Source organism: Coregonus lavaretus, assembly GCF_964263955.1.
Source record: "Coregonus lavaretus genome assembly, contig: HAP1_SCAFFOLD_145, whole genome shotgun sequence".
Taxonomy (NCBI): Eukaryota; Metazoa; Chordata; class Actinopteri; order Salmoniformes; family Salmonidae; genus Coregonus; species Coregonus lavaretus.
The window spans coordinates 940,921-959,135 of NW_028165685.1; the positions used below are offsets into that span (position 1 = coordinate 940,921).

Sequence of the window (18,215 nt, forward strand, 5' to 3'; positions counted from 1 at the left end):
GGACTGTCCCACACTAGGAACTACAACACATACATATAGTCAGATACCAGGCTAGGACTGTCCCACGCTAGGAACTACAACACATACATATAGTCAGATACCAGGCTAGGACTGTCCCACGCTAGGAACTACAACACATACATATAGTCAGATACCAGGCTAGGACTGTCCCACGCTAGGAACTACAACACATCCACATAGTCAGATACCAGGCTAGGACTGTCCCACACTAGGAACTACAACACATACATATAGTCAGATACCAGGCTAGGACTGTCCCACACTAGGAACTACAACACATACATATAGTCAGATACCAGGCTAGGACTGTCCCACACTAGGAACTACAACACATACATATAGTCAGATACCAGGCTAGGACTGTCCCACACTAGGAACTACAACACATACATATAGTCAGATACCAGGCTAGGACTGTCCCACACTAGGAACTACAACACATACATATAGTCAGATACCAGGCTAGGACTGTCCCACGTTAGGAACTACAACACATACATATAGTCAGATACCAGGCTAGGACTGTCTCACGCTAGGAACTACAACACATACACATAGTCAGATACCAGGCTAGGACTGTCCCACGCTAGGAACTACAACACATACACATAGTCAGATACCAGGCTAGGACTGTCCCACGCTAGGAACTACAACACATACATATAGTCAGATACCAGGCTAGGACTGTCCCACGCTAGGAACTACAACACATACATATAGTCAGATACCAGGCTAGGACTGTCCCACACTAGGAACTACAACACATACATATAGTCAGATACCAGGCTAGGACTGTTCCACACTAGGAACTACAACACATACATATAGTCAGATACCAGGCTAGGACTGTCCCACACTAGGAACTACAACACATCCATATAGTCAGATACCAGGCTAGGACTGTCCCACGTTAGGAACTACAACACATACATATAGTCAGATACCAGGCTAGGACTGTCCCACGCTAGGAACTACAACACATACATATAGTCAGATACCAGGCTAGGACTGTCCCACGCTAGGAACTACAACACATACATATAGTCAGATACCAGGCTAGGACTGTCCCACGCTAGGAACTACAACACATACATATAGTCAGATACCAGGCTAGGACTGTCCCACACTAGGAACTACAACACATACATAGTCAGATACCAGGCTAGGACTGTCCCACACTAGGAACTACAACACATACATATAGTCAGATACCAGGCTAGGCCTGTCCCACACTAGGAACTACAACACATACATAGTCAGATACCAGGCTAGGCCTGTCCCACACTAGGAACTACAACACATACATATAGTCAGATACCAGGCTAGGACTGTCCCACGTTAGGAACTACAACACATACATATAGTCAGATACCAGGCTAGGACTGTCCCACACTAGGAACTACAACACATACATATAGTCAGATACCAGGCTAGGACTGAACCACACTAGGAACTACAACACATACATATAGTCAGATACCAGGCTAGGACTGTCCCACACTAGGAACTACAACACATACATATAGTCAGATACCAGGCTAGGACTGTCCCACACTAGGAACTACAACACATACATATAGTCAGATACCAGGCTAGGACTGTCCCACGCTAGGAACTACAACACATACACATAGTCAGATACCAGGCTAGGACTGTCCCACACTAAGAACTACAACACATACATATAGTCAGATACCAGGCTAGGACTGTCCCACGCTAGGAACTACAACATACATATAGTCAGATACCAGGCTAGGACTGTCCCACGCTAGGAACTACAACATACATATAGTCAGATACCAGGCTAGGACTGTCCCACACTAGGAACTACAACACATACATATAGTCAGATACCAGGGTAGGACTGTCCCACGCTAGGAACTACAACACATACATATAGTCAGATACCAGGCTAGGACTGTCCCACACTAGGAACTACAACACATACATATAGTCAGATACCAGGCTAGGACTGTCCCACGCTAGGAACTACAACACATACATATAGTCAGATACCAGGCTAGGACTGTCCCACGCTAGGAACTACAACACATACATATAGTCAGATACCAGGCTAGGACTGTCCCACGCTAGGAACTACAACACATCCACATAGTCAGATACCAGGCTAGGACTGTCCCACACTAGGAACTACAACACATACATATAGTCAGATACCAGGCTAGGACTGTCCCACACTAGGAACTACAACACATACATATAGTCAGATACCAGGCTAGGACTGTCCCACACTAGGAACTACAACACATACATATAGTCAGATACCAGGCTAGGACTGTCCCACACTAGGAACTACAACACATACATATAGTCAGATACCAGGCTAGGACTGTCCCACACTAGGAACTACAACACATACATATAGTCAGATACCAGGCTAGGACTGTCCCACGTTAGGAACTACAACACATACATATAGTCAGATACCAGGCTAGGACTGTCTCACGCTAGGAACTACAACACATACACATAGTCAGATACCAGGCTAGGACTGTCCCACGCTAGGAACTACAACACATACACATAGTCAGATACCAGGCTAGGACTGTCCCACGCTAGGAACTACAACACATACATATAGTCAGATACCAGGCTAGGACTGTCCCACGCTAGGAACTACAACACATACATATAGTCAGATACCAGGCTAGGACTGTCCCACACTAGGAACTACAACACATACATATAGTCAGATACCAGGCTAGGACTGTTCCACACTAGGAACTACAACACATACATATAGTCAGATACCAGGCTAGGACTGTCCCACACTAGGAACTACAACACATCCATATAGTCAGATACCAGGCTAGGACTGTCCCACGTTAGGAACTACAACACATACATATAGTCAGATACCAGGCTAGGACTGTCCCACGCTAGGAACTACAACACATACATATAGTCAGATACCAGGCTAGGACTGTCCCACGCTAGGAACTACAACACATACATATAGTCAGATACCAGGCTAGGACTGTCCCACGCTAGGAACTACAACACATACATATAGTCAGATACCAGGCTAGGACTGTCCCACACTAGGAACTACAACACATACATAGTCAGATACCAGGCTAGGACTGTCCCACACTAGGAACTACAACACATACATATAGTCAGATACCAGGCTAGGCCTGTCCCACACTAGGAACTACAACACATACATAGTCAGATACCAGGCTAGGCCTGTCCCACACTAGGAACTACAACACATACATATAGTCAGATACCAGGCTAGGACTGTCCCACGTTAGGAACTACAACACATACATATAGTCAGATACCAGGCTAGGACTGTCCCACACTAGGAACTACAACACATACATATAGTCAGATACCAGGCTAGGACTGAACCACACTAGGAACTACAACACATACATATAGTCAGATACCAGGCTAGGACTGTCCCACACTAGGAACTACAACACATACATATAGTCAGATACCAGGCTAGGACTGTCCCACACTAGGAACTACAACACATACATATAGTCAGATACCAGGCTAGGGAGCAGGTTATGGAAGTAGTGGGTCCAGAGTGTTATACTGGGCTGTGGGTTACCTTGAGCAGGTTAGGGAAGTAGTGGGTCCAGAGTGTTATCCTGGGCTGTGGGTTACCTTGAGCAGGTTAGGGAAGTAGTGGGTCCAGAGTGTTATACTGGGCTGTGGGTTACCTTGAGCAGGTTAGGGAAGTAGTGGGTCCAGAGTGTTATACTGGGCTGTGTGTTACCTTGAGCAGGTTAGGGAAGTAGTGGGTCCAGAGTGTTATACTGGGCTGTGTGTTACCTTGAGCAGGTTAGGGAAGTAGTGGGTCCAGAGTGTTATACTGGGCTGTGCGTTACCTTGAGCAGGTTAGGGAAGTAGTGGGTCCAGAGTGTTATACTGGGCTGTGTGTTACCTTGAGCAGGTTAGGGAAGTAGTGGGTCCAGAGTGTTATACTGGGCTGTGGGTTACCTTGAGCAGGTTAGGGAAGTAGTGGGTCCAGAGTGTTATACTGGGCTGTGTGTTACCTTGAGCAGGTTATGGAAGTAGTGGGTCCAGAGTGTTATACTGGGCTGTGTGTTACCTTGAGCAGGTTAGGGAAGTAGTGGGTCCAGAGTGTTATACTGGGCTGTGTGTTACCTTGAGCAGGTTAGGGAAGTAGTGGGTCCAGAGTGTTATACTGGGCTGTGTGTTACCTTGAGCAGGTTAGGGAAGTAGTGGGTCCAGAGTGTTATACTGGGCTGTGTGTTACCTTGAGCAGGTTAGGGAAGTAGTGGGTCCAGAGTGTTATACTGGGCTGTGTGTTACCTTGAGCAGGTTAGGGAAGTAGTGGGTCCAGAGTGTTATACTGGGCTGTGTGTTACCTTGAGCAGGTTAGGGAAGCAGTGGGTCCAGAGTGTTATACTGGGCTGTGTGTTACCTTGAGCAGGTTAGGGAAGTAGTGGGTCCAGAGTGTTATACTGGGCTGTGTGTTACCTTGAGCAGGTTAGGGAAGTAGTGGATCCAGAGTGTTATACTGGGCTGTGTGTTACCTTGAGCAGGTTAGGGAAGTAGTGGGTCCAGAGTGTTATACTGGGCTGTGTGTTACCTTGAGCAGGTTAGGGAAGTAGTGGGTCCAGAGTGTTATACTGGGCTGTGTGTTACCTTGAGCAGGTTAGGGAAGTAGTGGGTCCAGAGTGTTATACTGGGCTGTGTGTTACCTTGAGCAGGTTAGGGAAGTAGTGGGTCCAGAGTGTTATACTGGGCTGTGTGTTACCTTGAGCAGGTTAGGGAAGTAGTGGGTCCAGAGTGTTATACTGGGCTGTGTGTTACCTTGGGCAGGTTAGGGAAGTAGTGGGTCCAGAGTGTTATACTGGGCTGTGTGTTACCTTGAGCAGGTTAGGGAAGTAGTGGGTCCAGAGTGTTATACTGGGCTGTGTGTTACCTTGAGCAGGTTAGGGAAGTAGTGGGTCCAGAGTGTTATACTGGGCTGTGTGTTACCTTGAGCAGGTTAGGGAAGTAGTGGGTCCAGAGTGTTATACTGGGCTGTGTGTTACCTTGAGCAGGTTAGGGAAGTAGTGGGTCCAGAGTGTTATACTGGGCTGTGTGTTACCTTGAGCAGGTTAGGGAAGTAGTGGGTCCAGAGTGTTATACTGGGCTGTGCGTTACCTTGAGCAGGTTAGGGAAGTAGTGGGTCCAGAGTGTTATCCTGGGCTGTGTGTTACCTTGAGCAGGTTAGGGAAGTAGTGGGTCCAGAGTGTTATACTGGGCTGTGTGTTACCTTGAGCAGGTTAGGGAAGTAGTGGGTCCAGAGTGTTATACTGGGCTGTGTGTTACTTTGAGCAGGTTAGGGAAGTAGTGGGTCCAGAGTGTTATACTGGGCTGTGTGTTACCTTGAGCAGGTTAGGGAAGTAGTGGGTCCAGAGTGTTATACTGGGCTGTGCGTTACCTTGAGCAGGTTAGGGAAGTAGTGGGTCCAGAGTGTTATACTGGGCTGTGCGTTACCTTGAGCAGGTTAGGGAAGTAGTGGGTCCAGAGTGTTATACTGGGCTGTGTGTTACCTTGAGCAGGTTAGGGAAGTAGTGGGTCCAGAGTGTTATACTGGGCTGTGCGTTACCTTGAGCAGGTTAGGGAAGTAGTGGGTCCAGAGTGTTATACTGGGCTGTGTGTTACCTTGAGCAGGTTAGGGAAGTAGTGGGTCCAGAGTGTTATACTGGGCTGTGTGTTACCTTGAGCAGGTTAGGGAAGTAGTGGGTCCAGAGTGTTATACTGGGCTGTGCGTTACCTTGAGCAGGTTAGGGAAGTAGTGGGTCCAGAGTGTTATACTGGGCTGTGTGTTACCTTGAGCAGGTTAGGGAAGTAGTGGGTCCAGAGTGTTATACTGGGCTGTGTGTTACCTTGAGCAGGTTAGGGAAGTAGTGGGTCCAGAGTGTTATACTGGGCTGTGGGTTACCTTGAGCAGGTTAGGGAAGTAGTGGGTCCAGAGTGTTATACTGGGCTGTGTGTTACCTTGAGCAGGTTAGGGAAGTAGTGGGTCCAGAGTGTTATACTGGGCTGTGTGTTACCTTGAGCAGGTTAGGGAAGTAGTGGGTCCAGAGTGTTATACTGGGCTGTGTGTTACCTTGAGCAGGTTAGGGAAGTAGTGGGTCCAGAGTGTTATACTGGGCTATGGGTTACCTTGAGCAGGTTAGGGAAGTAGTGGGTCCAGAGTGTTATACTGGGCTGTGTGTTACCTTGAGCAGGTTAGGGAAGTAGTGGGTCCAGAGTGTTATACTGGGCTGTGGGTTACCTTGAGCAGGTTAGGGAAGTAGTGGGTCCAGAGTGTTATACTGGGCTGTGTGTTACCTTGAGCAGGTTAGGGAAGTAGTGGGTCCAGAGTGTTATACTGGGCTGTGTGTTACCTTGAGCAGGTTAGGGAAGTAGTGGGTCCAGAGTGTTATCCTGGGCTGTGTGTTACCTTGAGCAGGTTAGGGAAGTAGTGGGTCCAGAGTGTTATACTGGGCTGTGTGTTACCTTGAGCAGGTTAGGGAAGTAGTGGGTCCAGAGTGTTATACTGGGCTGTGGGTTACCTTGAGCAGGTTAGGGAAGTAGTGGGTCCAGAGTGTTATACTGGGCTGTGTGTTACCTTGAGCAGGTTAGGGAAGTAGTGGGTCCATAGTGTTATACTGGGCTGTGGGTTACCTTGAGCAGGTTAGGGAAGTAGTGGGTCCAGAGTGTTATACTGGGCTGTGTGTTACCTTGAGCAGGTTAGGGAAGTAGTGGGTCCAGAGTGTTATACTGGGCTGTGTGTTACCTTGAGCAGGTTAGGGAAGTAGTGGGTCCAGAGTGTTATACTGGGCTGTGTGTTACCTTGAGCAGGTTAGGGAAGTAGTGGGTCCAGAGTGTTATACTGGGCTGTGTGTTACCTTGAGCAGGTTAGGGAAGTAGTGGGTCCAGAGTGTTATACTGGGCTGTGCGTTACCTTGAGCAGGTTAGGGAAGTAGTGGGTCCAGAGTGTTATACTGGGCTGTGCGTTACCTTGAGCAGGTTAGGGAAGTAGTGGGTCCAGAGTGTTATACTGGGCTGTGGGTTACCTTGAGCAGGTTAGGGAAGTAGTGGGTCCAGAGTGTTATACTGGGCTGTGGGTTACCTTGAGCAGGTTAGGGAAGTAGTGGGTCCAGAGTGTTATACTGGGCCGTGTGTTACCTTGAGCAGGTTAGGGAAGTAGTGGGTCCAGAGTGTTATACTGGGCTGTGTGTTACCTTGAGCAGGTTAGGGAAGTAGTGGGTCCAGAGTGTTATACTGGGCTGTGTGTTACCTTGGGCAGGTTAGGGAAGTAGTGGGTCCAGAGTGTTATACTGGGCTGTGCGTTACCTTGAGCAGGTTAGGGAAGTAGTGGGTGTACAGTGGTACGGAGGTGTGAAGCTGCAGCTGATTGGCTCTGATGAAGGACAGCGTCTCGTGGGCCAGATAGGGGTCGTTGAAACATTCTGCTGGGAGAACACCAAACACACACCTCCACACACACTCACTGGCCACCGCTGCCGTCTCCCCTACACACACACACACACACACACACACACACACACACACACACACAGTAAGTACACACACACACACACACACACACAGTATGTACACACAAGCACACAAAAAGTACACACACACACAGTAAGTACACACACAGTATGTACACACACACACACACAGTAAGTACACACACACACACACAGTACGTACACACACACACACAGTAAGTACACACACACACACACACACAGTAAGTACACACACACACACACAGTACGTACACACACACACACAGTAAGTACACACACACACACACACAGTAAGTACACACACACACACACACAGTAAGTACACACACACACACAGTAAGTACACACACACACACACACAGTAAGTACACACACACACACACACAGTAAGTACACACACACACACAGTAAGTACACACACACACACAGTAAGTACACACACACACACCCACAGTAAGTACACCCACCCACCCAGTAAGTCCACCCCCCCTCCTCACCGTGGTTAAGGTAGAACTGAGCGATGGGCAGGAGGACTCTGCTGTAGGACAGGTCAGAGCTCAGACGGCCAAACAGTGACTTAACACAGGGGAACGCCCGATACACAAACCCTGCATCCTCCACACACACCCTGTCCAGGATACACAGGGCCTCCACCAGGCACTGACACACAGAGGACAGGGTTACTTCAGCAGTAGAACAAACTGGATATAACACAGAGGACAGGGTTATTTCAGCAGTAGAACAAACTGGATATAACACAGAGGACAGGGTTACTTCAGCAGTAGAACAAACTGGATATAACACAGAGGACAGGGTTACTTCAGCAGTAGAACAAACTGGATATAACACAGAGGACAGGGTTACTTCAGCAGTAGAACAAACTGGATATAACACAGAGGACAGGGTTACTTCAGCAGTAGAACAAACTGGATATAACACAGAGGACAGGGTTATTTCAGCAGTAGAACAAACTGGATATAACACAGAGGACAGGGTTATTTCAGCAGTAGAACAAACTGGATATAACACAGAGGACAGGGTTATTTCAGCAGTATAACAAACTGGATATAACACAGAGGACAGGGTTATTTCAGCAGTAGAACAAACTGGATATAACACAGAGGACAGGGTTATTTCAGCAGTAGAACAAACTGGATATAACACAGAGGACAGGGTTACTTCAGCAGTAGAACAAACTGGATATAACACAGAGGACAGGGTTATTTCAGCAGTATAACAAACTGGATATAACACAGAGGACAGGGTTACTTCAGCAGTAGAACAAACTGGATATAACACAGAGGACAGGGTTATTTCAGCAGTAGAACAAACTGGATATAACACAGAGGACAGGGTTATTTCAGCAGTATAACAAACTGGATATAACACAGAGGACAGGGTTATTTCAGCAGTAGAACAAACTGGATATAACACAGAGGACAGGGTTATTTCAGCAGTAGAACAAACTGGATATAACACAGAGGACAGGGTTACTTCAGCAGTAGAACAAACTGGATATAACACAGAGGACAGGGTTATTTCAGCAGTATAACAAACTGGATATAACACAGAGGACAGGGTTACTTCAGCAGTACTCCAGAGGACAGGGTTACTCCAGAGGACAGGGTTATTTCAGCAGTACTACACAGAGGACAGGGTTACTTCAGCAGTACTACACAGAGGACAGGGTTACTTCAGCAGTACTCCAGAGGACAGGGTTACTTCAGCAGTACTCCAGAGGACAGGGTTACTTCAGCAGTACTCCAGAGGACAGGGTTATTTCAGCAGTATAACAAACTGGATATAACACAGAGGACAGGGTTATTTCAGCAGTAGAACAAACTGGATATAACACAGAGGACAGGGTTATTTCAGCAGTAGAACAAACTGGATATAACACAGAGGACAGGGTTACTTCAGCAGTAGAACAAACTGGATATAACACAGAGGACAGGGTTATTTCAGCAGTACTCCAGAGGACAGGGTTACTTCAGCAGTACAACAAACTGGATATAACACAGAGGACAGGGTTACTTCAGCAGTAGAACAAACTGGATATAACACAGAGGACAGGGTTACTTCAGCAGTAGAACAAACTGGATATAACACAGAGGACAGGGTTATTTCAGCAGTATAACAAACTGGATATAACACAGAGGACAGGGTTATTTCAGCAGTAGAACAAACTGGATATAACACAGAGGACAGGGTTACTTCAGCAGTAGAACAAACTGGATATAACACAGAGGACAGGGTTATTTCAGCAGTAGAACAAACTGGATATAACACAGAGGACAGGGTTACTTCAGCAGTAGAACAAACTGGATATAACACAGAGGACAGGGTTATTTCAGCAGTACTCCAGAGGACAGGGTTATTTCAGCAGTACTCCAGAGGACAGGGTTATTTCAGCAGTACTCCAGAGGACAGGGTTACTTCAGCAGTACTCCAGAGGACAGGGTTATTTCAGCAGTACTACAGAGGACAGGGTTACTTCAGCAGTACTCCAGAGGACAGGGTTATTTCAGCAGTACTCCAGAGGACAGGGTTACTTCAGCAGTACTACAGAGGACAGGGTTATTTCAGCAGTAGAACAAACTGGATATAACACAGAGGACAGGGTTACTTCAGCAGTAGAACAAACTGGATATAACACAGAGGACAGGGTTACTTTAGCAGTACTGCAGAGGACAGGGTTATTTCAGCAGTACTCCAGAGGACAGGGTTACTTCAGCAGTACTCCAGAGGACAGGGTTATTTCAGCAGTACTCCAGAGGACAGGGTTATTTCAGCAGTACCATAGAGGACAGGGTTATTTCAGCCAGTACTCCAGAGGACAGGGTTATTTCAGCAGTACTACAGAGGACAGGGTTATTTCAGCAGTACTCCAGAGGACAGGGTTATTTCAGCAGTATTACAGAGGACAGGGTTATTTCAGCAGTATTACAGAGGACAGGGTTACTTCAGCAGTACTACACAGAGGACAGGGTTATTTCAGCAGTACTGCAGAGGACAGGGTTATTTCAGCAGTACTGCAGAGGACAGGGTTATTTCAGCAGTACTCCAGAGGACAGGGTTATTTCAGCAGTGCTGCTAACTGTATGGTGTGTGTGTGATTGTAGGTGATAGTCGGTGGCTCACTGCTTTCTGGAGATCCGTGTCGGTCCTCTTCAGCACCTCTGAGACAGAAGGAAACAGCCGTTAACACACAGGGACCCTTTGGCATTTACACATTCAACAGAGGGATGCAAAACATTCTGGGGAGCGATTTGGAACTAAAATCATTTTGTCAAAGTCAATCTGCGGGCCAATAATAGTGCAGTTATTTCAGCTCCATGGGTTAGGGTTAGTTATTTCAGGTCCTTGGGTTAGGGTTAGTTATTTCAGGTCCATGGGTTAGGGTTAGTTATTTCAGCTCCATGGGTTAGGGTTAGTTATTTCAGCTCCATGGGTTAGGGTTAGTTATTTCAGGTCCATGGGTTAGGGTTAGTTATTTCAGGTCCATGGGTTAGGGTTAGTTATTTCAGCTCCATGTGTTAGGGTTAGTTATTTCAGGTCCATGGGTTAGGGTTAGTTATTTCAGGTCCATGGGTTAGGGTTAGTTATTTCAGCTCCATGGGTTAGGGTTAGTTATTTCAGGTCCATGGGTTAGGGTTAGTTATTTCAGGTCCATGGGTTAGGGTTAGTTATTTCAGGTCCATGGGTTAGGGTTAGTTATTTCAGGTCCATGGGTTAGGGTTAGTTATTTCAGGTCCATGGGTTAGGGTTAGTTATTTCAGGTCCATGGGTTAGGGTTAGTTATTTCAGGTCCACGGGTTAGGGTTAGTTATTTCAGCTCCATGGGTTAGGGTTAGTTATTTCAGGTTCACGGGTTAGGGTTAGTTATTTCAGGTCCATGGGTTAGGGTTAGTTATTTCAGGTCCATGGGTTAGGGTTAGTTATTTCAGCTCCATGGGTTAGGGTTAGTTATTTCAGGTCCATGGGTTAGGGTTAGTTATTTCAGGTCCATGGGTTAGGGTTAGTTATTTCAGGTCCATGGGTTAGGGTTAGTTATTTCAGGTCCATGGGTTAGGGTTAGTTATTTCAGGTCCATGGGTTAGGGTTAGTTATTTCAGGTCCATGGGTTAGGGTTAGTTATTTCAGGTCCATGGGTTAGGGTTAGTTATTTCAGGTCCATGGGTTAGGGTTAGTTATTTCAGGTCCATGGGTTAGGGTTAGTTATTTCAGGTCCATGGGTTAGGGTTAGTTATTTCAGGTCCATGGGTTAGGGTTAGTTATTTCAGGTCCATGGGTTAGGGTTAGTTATTTCAGGTCCATGGGTTAGGGTTAGTTATTTCAGGTCCATGGGTTAGGGTTAGTTATTTAGTAGTGTAGGGGTTAGGGTGTAGGGAACATACTGTGGTCACTCTGTTCTATGGGGCAGTAGTGTAGGGGTTAGGGTGTAGGGTTAGTTACTGTGGTCACTCTGTTCTATGAGGCAGTAGTGTAGGGGTTAGGGTGTAGGGTACATACTGTGGTCACTCTGTTCTATGAGGCAGTAGTGTAGGGGTTAGGGTGTAGGGAACATACTGCGGTCACTCTGTTCTATGAGGCAGTAGTGTAGGGGTTAGGGTGTAGGGTTAGTTACTGTGGTCACTCTGTTCTATGAGGCAGTAGTGTAGGGGTTAGGGTGTAGGGTTAGTTACTGTGGTCACTCTGTTCTATGAGGCAGTAGTGTAGGGGTTAGGGTGTAGGGAACATACTGCGGTCACTCTGTTCTATGAGGCAGTAGTGTAGGGGTTAGGGTGTAGGGTTAGTTACTGTGGTCACTCTGTTCTATGAGGCAGTAGTGTAGGGGTTAGGGTGTAGGGAACATACTGTGGTCACTCTGTTCTATGAGGCAGTAGTGTAGGGGTTAGGGTGTAGGGTTAGTTACTGTGGTCACTCTGTTCTATGAGGCAGTAGTGTAGGGGTTAGGGTGTAGGGTTAGTTACTGTGGTCACTCTGTTCTATGAGGCAGTAGTGTAGGGGTTAGGGTGTAGGGTTAGTTACTGTGGTCACTCTGTTCTATGAGGCAGTAGTGTAGGGGTTAGGGTGTAGGGAACATACTGTGGTCACTCTGTTCTATGAGGCAGTAGTGTAGGGGTTAGGGTGTAGGGTTAGTTACTGTGGTCACTCTGTTCTATGAGGCAGTAGTGTAGGGGTTAGGGTGTAGGGTTAGTTACTGTGGTCACTCTGTTCTATGAGGCAGTAGTGTAGGGGTTAGGGTGTAGGGAACATACTGTGGTCACTCTGTTCTATGAGGCAGTAGTGTAGGGGTTAGGGTGTAGGGTTAGTTACTGTGGTCACTCTGTTCTATGAGGCAGTAGTGTAGGGGTTAGGGTGTAGGGTTAGTTACTGTGGTCACTCTGTTCTATGAGGCAGTAGTGTAGGGGTTAGGGTGTAGGGAACATACTGTGGTCACTCTGTTCTATGAGGCAGTAGTGTAGGGGTTAGGGTGTAGGGTTAGTTACTGTGGTCACTCTGTTCTATGAGGCAGTAGTGTAGGGGTTAGGGTGTAGGGAACATACTGTGGTCACTCTGTTCTATGAGGCAGTAGTGTAGGGGTTAGGGTGTAGGGTTAGTTACTGTGGTCACTCTGTTCTATGAGGCAGTAGTGTAGGGGTTAGGGTGTAGGGTTAGTTACTGTGGTCACTCTGTTCTATGAGGCAGTAGTGTAGGGGTTAGGGTGTAGGGTTAGTTACTGTGGTCACTCTGTTCTATGAGGCAGTAGTGTAGGGGTTAGGGTGTAGGGTTAGTTACTGTGGTCACTCTGTTCTATGAGGCAGTAGTGTAGGGGTTAGGGTGTAGGGAACATACTGTGGTCACTCTGTTCTATGAGGCAGTAGTGTAGGGGTTAGGGTGTAGGGTTAGTTACTGTGGTCACTGTTCTATGAGGCAGTAGTGTAGGGGTTAGGGTGTAGGGAACATACTGTGGTCACTCTGTTCTATGAGGCAGTAGTGTAGGGGTTAGGGTGTAGGGTTAGTTACTGTGGTCACTCTGTTCTATGAGGCAGTAGTGTAGGGGTTAGGGTGTAGGGAACATACTGTGGTCACTCTGTTCTATGAGGCAGTAGTGTAGGGGTTAGGGTGTAGGGTTAGTTACTGTGGTCACTCTGTTCTATGAGGCAGTAGTGTAGGGGTTAGGGTGTAGGGTACATACTGCGGTCACTCTGTTCTATGAGGCAGTAGTGTAGGGGTTAGGGTGTAGGGAACATACTGTGGTCACTCTGTTCTATGAGGCAGTAGTGTAGGGGTTAGGGTGTAGGGAACATACTGCGGTCACTCTGTTCTATGAGGCAGTAGTGTAGGGGTTAGGGTGTATGGAACATACTGCGGTCACTCTGTTCTATGAGGCGTTGGCAGTACAGGAAACTCTTCTCTCTCAGACGTTCTTTAGGAGGAAGGAGTCTGCTGGTGGAGGACGTAGCTGAAACCATGGAAACCACAGAGCCGTCCACCTCCGACCTGTCATCTGGGGTCACAGAGAGGTCAAGGGTCAGAGGTGGACTGACCACTGTAAAAGGAGCAGAACACCAATTAAACCAATCCATCCCATGACATTTCTACAGCAGAACACCAATTAAACCAATCCATCCCAGGACATTTCCACAGCAGAACACCAATTAAACCAATCCATCCCAGGACATTTCCACAGCAGAACACCAATTAAACCAATCCATCCCAGGACATTTCTACAGCAGAACACCAATTAAACCAATCCATCCCAGGACATTTCTACAGCAGAACACCAATTAAACCAATCCATCCCATGACATTTCTACAGCAGAACACCAATTAAACAAATCCATCCCATGACATTTCTACAGCAGAACACCAATTAAACCAATCCATCCCATGACATTTCTACAGCAGAACACCAATTAAACCAATCCATCCCATGACATTTCTACAGCAGAACACCAATTAAACCAATCCATCCCATGACATTTCTACAGCAGAACACCAATTAAACAAATCCATCCCATGACATTTCTACAGCAGAACACCAATTAAACAAATCCATCCCATGACATTTCTACAGCAGAACACCAATTAAACCAATCCATCCCAGGACATTTCTACAGCAGAACACCAATTAAACCAATCCATCCCATGACATTTCTACAGCAGAACACCAATTAAACCAATCCATCCCATGACATTTCTACAGCAGAACACCAATTAAACCAATCCATCCCATGACATTTCTACATGCAAATAGCAGTTGATTTGAAGAGACCGGTAGGCTGAAGGTCTGAGCCATCCAATAGACAATCAGTCAGCCAGCAAGTCAGCCAGTACACAGTCAGTCAGCCAGCAAGTCAGCCAGTACACAGTCAGTCAGCCAGCAAGTCAGCCAGTACACAGTCAGTCAGCCAACAAGTCAGCCAGTACACAGTCAGTCAGCCAACAAGTCAGCCATTACACAGCCAGCCAGCCAGCAAGTCAGCCAGTACACAGTCAGCAAGTCAGCCAGTACACAGTCAGTCAGCCAACAAGTCAGCCATTACACAGCCAGCCAGCCAGCAAGTCAGCCAGTACACAGTCAGCCAGTACACAGTCAGTCAGCCAACAAGTCAGCCAGAACAGCCAGCCAGCCAGCAAGTCAGCCAGTACACAGTCAGCCAGCCAGCAAGTCAGCCAGTACACAGTCAGTCAGCCAACAAGTCAGCCATTACACAGCCAGCCAGCCAGCAAGTCAGCCAGTACACAGTCAGTCAGCCAACAAGTCAGCCATTACACAGCCAGCCAGCCAGCAAGTCAGCCAGTACACAGTCAGCCAGCCAGCAAGTCAGCCAGTACACAGTCAGTCAGCCAACAAGTCAGCCAGTACACAGTCAGTCAGCCAACAAGTCAGCCATTACACAGCCAGCCAGCCAGCAAGTCAGCCAGTACACAGTCAGCCAGCCAGCAAGTCAGCCAGTACACAGTCAGTCAGCCAACAAGTCAGCCATTACACAGCCAGCCAGCCAGCAAGTCAGCCAGTACACAGTCAGCCAGTACACAGTCAGTCAGCCAGCAAGTCAGCCAGTACACAGTCAGTCAGCCAACAAGTCAGCCATTACACAGCCAGCCAGCCAGCAAGTCAGCCAGTACACAGTCAGCCAGCCAGCAAGTCAGCCAGTACACAGTCAGTCAGCCAACAAGTCAGCCATTACACAGCCAGCCAGCCAGCAAGTCAGCCAGTACACAGTCAGTCAGCCAACAAGTCAGCCATTACACAGCCAGCCAGCCAGCAAGTCAGCCAGTACACAGTCAGCCAGCCAGCAAGTCAGCCATTACACAGCCAGCCAGCCAGCAAGTCAGCCAGCCAGCAAGTCAGCCAGTACACAGTCAGCAAGTCAGCCAGTACACAGTCAGTCAGCCAACAAGTCAGCCATTACACAGTCAGTCAGCCAGCAAGTCAGCCAGTACACAGTCAGCCAGCCAGCAAGTCAGCCAGTACACAGTCAGCCAGCCAGCAAGTCAGCCAGTACACAGTCAGCCAGCCAGCAAGTCAGTCATTCAACCCAGTCAGCCAGAACAGCCCAGTCAGTCAGCCAGTCAGTCAGCCAGAACAGGCCAGTCAGAGGACCTGATCAGTTATCAATAATAGTTAGTGATTCAGTGTGATTGATCAGAGACAGGTAAGCCAGATGTACACTACATGAGTTTGATGTAGCCGTCCCAGACAGGTTTTACAGATCGGTATAAAAAAAACACATGTCGTTGCCTACTCGGGGCGCGTGGCCGACCCCCATGTCGTTGCCTACTGGGGGCGCGTGGCCGACCCCCATGTCGTTACCTACTGGGGGCGCGTGGCCGACCCCCATGTCGTTGCCTACTGGGGGCGCGTGGCCGACCCCCATGTCGTTGCCTACTCGGGGCGCGTGGCCGACCCCCATGTCGTTGCCTACTGGGGGCGCGTGGCCGACCCCCATGTCGTTGCCTACTCGGGGCGCGTGGCCGACCCCCATGTCGTTGCCTACTCGGGGCGCGTGGCCGACCCCCATGTCGTTGCCTACTGGGGGCGCGTGGCCGACCCCCATGTCGTTGCCTACTGGGGGCGCGTGGCCGACCCCCATGTCGTTGCCTACTCGGGGCGCGTGGCCGACCCCCATGTCGTTGCCTACTCGGGGCGCGTGGCCGACCCCCATGTCGTTGCCTACTGGGGGCGCGTGGCCGACCCCCATGTCGTTGCCTACTGGGGGCGCGTGGCCGACCCCCATGTCGTTGCCTACTCGGGGCGCGTGGCCGACCCCCATGTCGTTGCCTACTCGGGGCGCGAGGCCGACCCCCATGTCGTTGCCTACTCGGGGCGCGTGGCCGACCCCCATGTCGTTGCCTACTCGGGGCGCGTGGCCGACCCCCATGTCGTTGCCTACTCGGGGCGCGTGGCCGACCCCCATGTCGTTGCCTACTCGGGGCGCGTGGCCGACCCCCATGTCGTTGCCTACTCGGGGCGCGTGGCCGACCCCCATGTCGTTGCCTACTCGGGGCGCGTGGCCGACCCCCATGTCGTTGCCTACTGGGGGCGCGTGGCCGACCCCCATGTCGTTGCCTACTGGGGGCGCGTGGCCGACCCCCATGTCGTTGCCTACTCGGGGCGCGTGGCCGACCCCAATGTCGTTGCCTACTGGGGGCGCGTGGCCGACCCCCATGTCGTTGCCTACTGGGGGCGCGAGGCCGACCCCCATGTCGTTGCCTACTCGGGGCGCGTGGCCGACCCCCATGTCGTTGCCTACTGGGGGCGCGTGGCCGACCCCCATGTCGTTGCCTACTGGGGGCGCGTGGCCGACCCCCATGTCGTTGCCTACTGGGGGCGCGTGGCCGACCCCCATGTCGTTGCCTACTGGGGGCGCGTGGCCGACCCCCATGTCGTTGCCTACTGGGGACGCGTGGCCGACCCCCATGTCGTTGCCTACTCGGGGCGCGTGGCCGACCCCCATGTCGTTGCCTACTGGGGGCGCGTGGCCGACCCCCATGTCGTTGCCTACTGGGGGCGCGTGGCCGACCCCCATGTCGTTGCCTACTCGGGGCGCGTGGCCGACCCCCATGTCGTTGCCTACTGGGGGCGCGTGGCCGACCCCCATGTCGTTGCCTACTGGGGGCGCGTGGCCGACCCCCATGTCGTTGCCTACTGGGGACGCGTGGCCGACCCCCATGTCGTTGCCTACTGGGGGCGCGTGGCCGACCCCCATGTCGTTGCCTACTGCGGGCGCGTGGCCGACCCCCATGTTGTTGCCTACTGGGGGCGCGTGGCCTGTCGTTGCCTACTGGGGGCGCGTGGCCGACCCCCATGTCGTTGCCTACTGGGGGCGCGTGGCCGACCCCCATGTCGTTGCCTACTGGGGGCGCGTGGCCGACCCCCATGTCGTTGCCTACTGGGGGCGCGTGGCCGACCCCCATGTCGTTGCCTACTGGGGGCGCGTGGCCGACCCCCATGTCGTTGCCTACTGAGGGGCGCGTGGCCGACCCCCATGTCGTTGCCTACTGGGGGCGCGTGGCCGACCCCCATGTCGTTGCCTACTGGGGGCGCGTGGCCGACCCCCATGTCGTTGCCTACTCGGGGCGCGTGGCCGACCCCCATGTCGTTGCCTACTGGGGGCGCGTGGTCGACCCCCATGTCGTTGCCTACTGGGGGCGCGTGGCCGACCCCCATGTCGTTGC

The 18,215-nt window shown here is 50.1% G+C and overlaps 1 protein-coding gene across 1 annotated transcript in view; it reads right to left on the reverse strand.

Annotated features, from left to right (window-relative positions):
* Window positions 1-18,215, reverse strand: part of ap5z1 (adaptor related protein complex 5 subunit zeta 1) — a gene marked incomplete at both ends in the record, with an annotated part of 53,269 nt that overhangs the window by 16,591 nt on the left and 18,463 nt on the right. Inside the window, 4 exons of the mRNA XM_084190757.1 lie at window positions 7,360-7,538; window positions 8,042-8,204; window positions 10,686-10,723; window positions 13,897-14,037. Of these exons, the coding sequence (XP_084046883.1) occupies window positions 7,360-7,538; window positions 8,042-8,204; window positions 10,686-10,723; window positions 13,897-14,037 (521 nt within the window). The remainder of the gene's footprint in view (window positions 1-7,359; window positions 7,539-8,041; window positions 8,205-10,685; window positions 10,724-13,896; window positions 14,038-18,215) is intronic.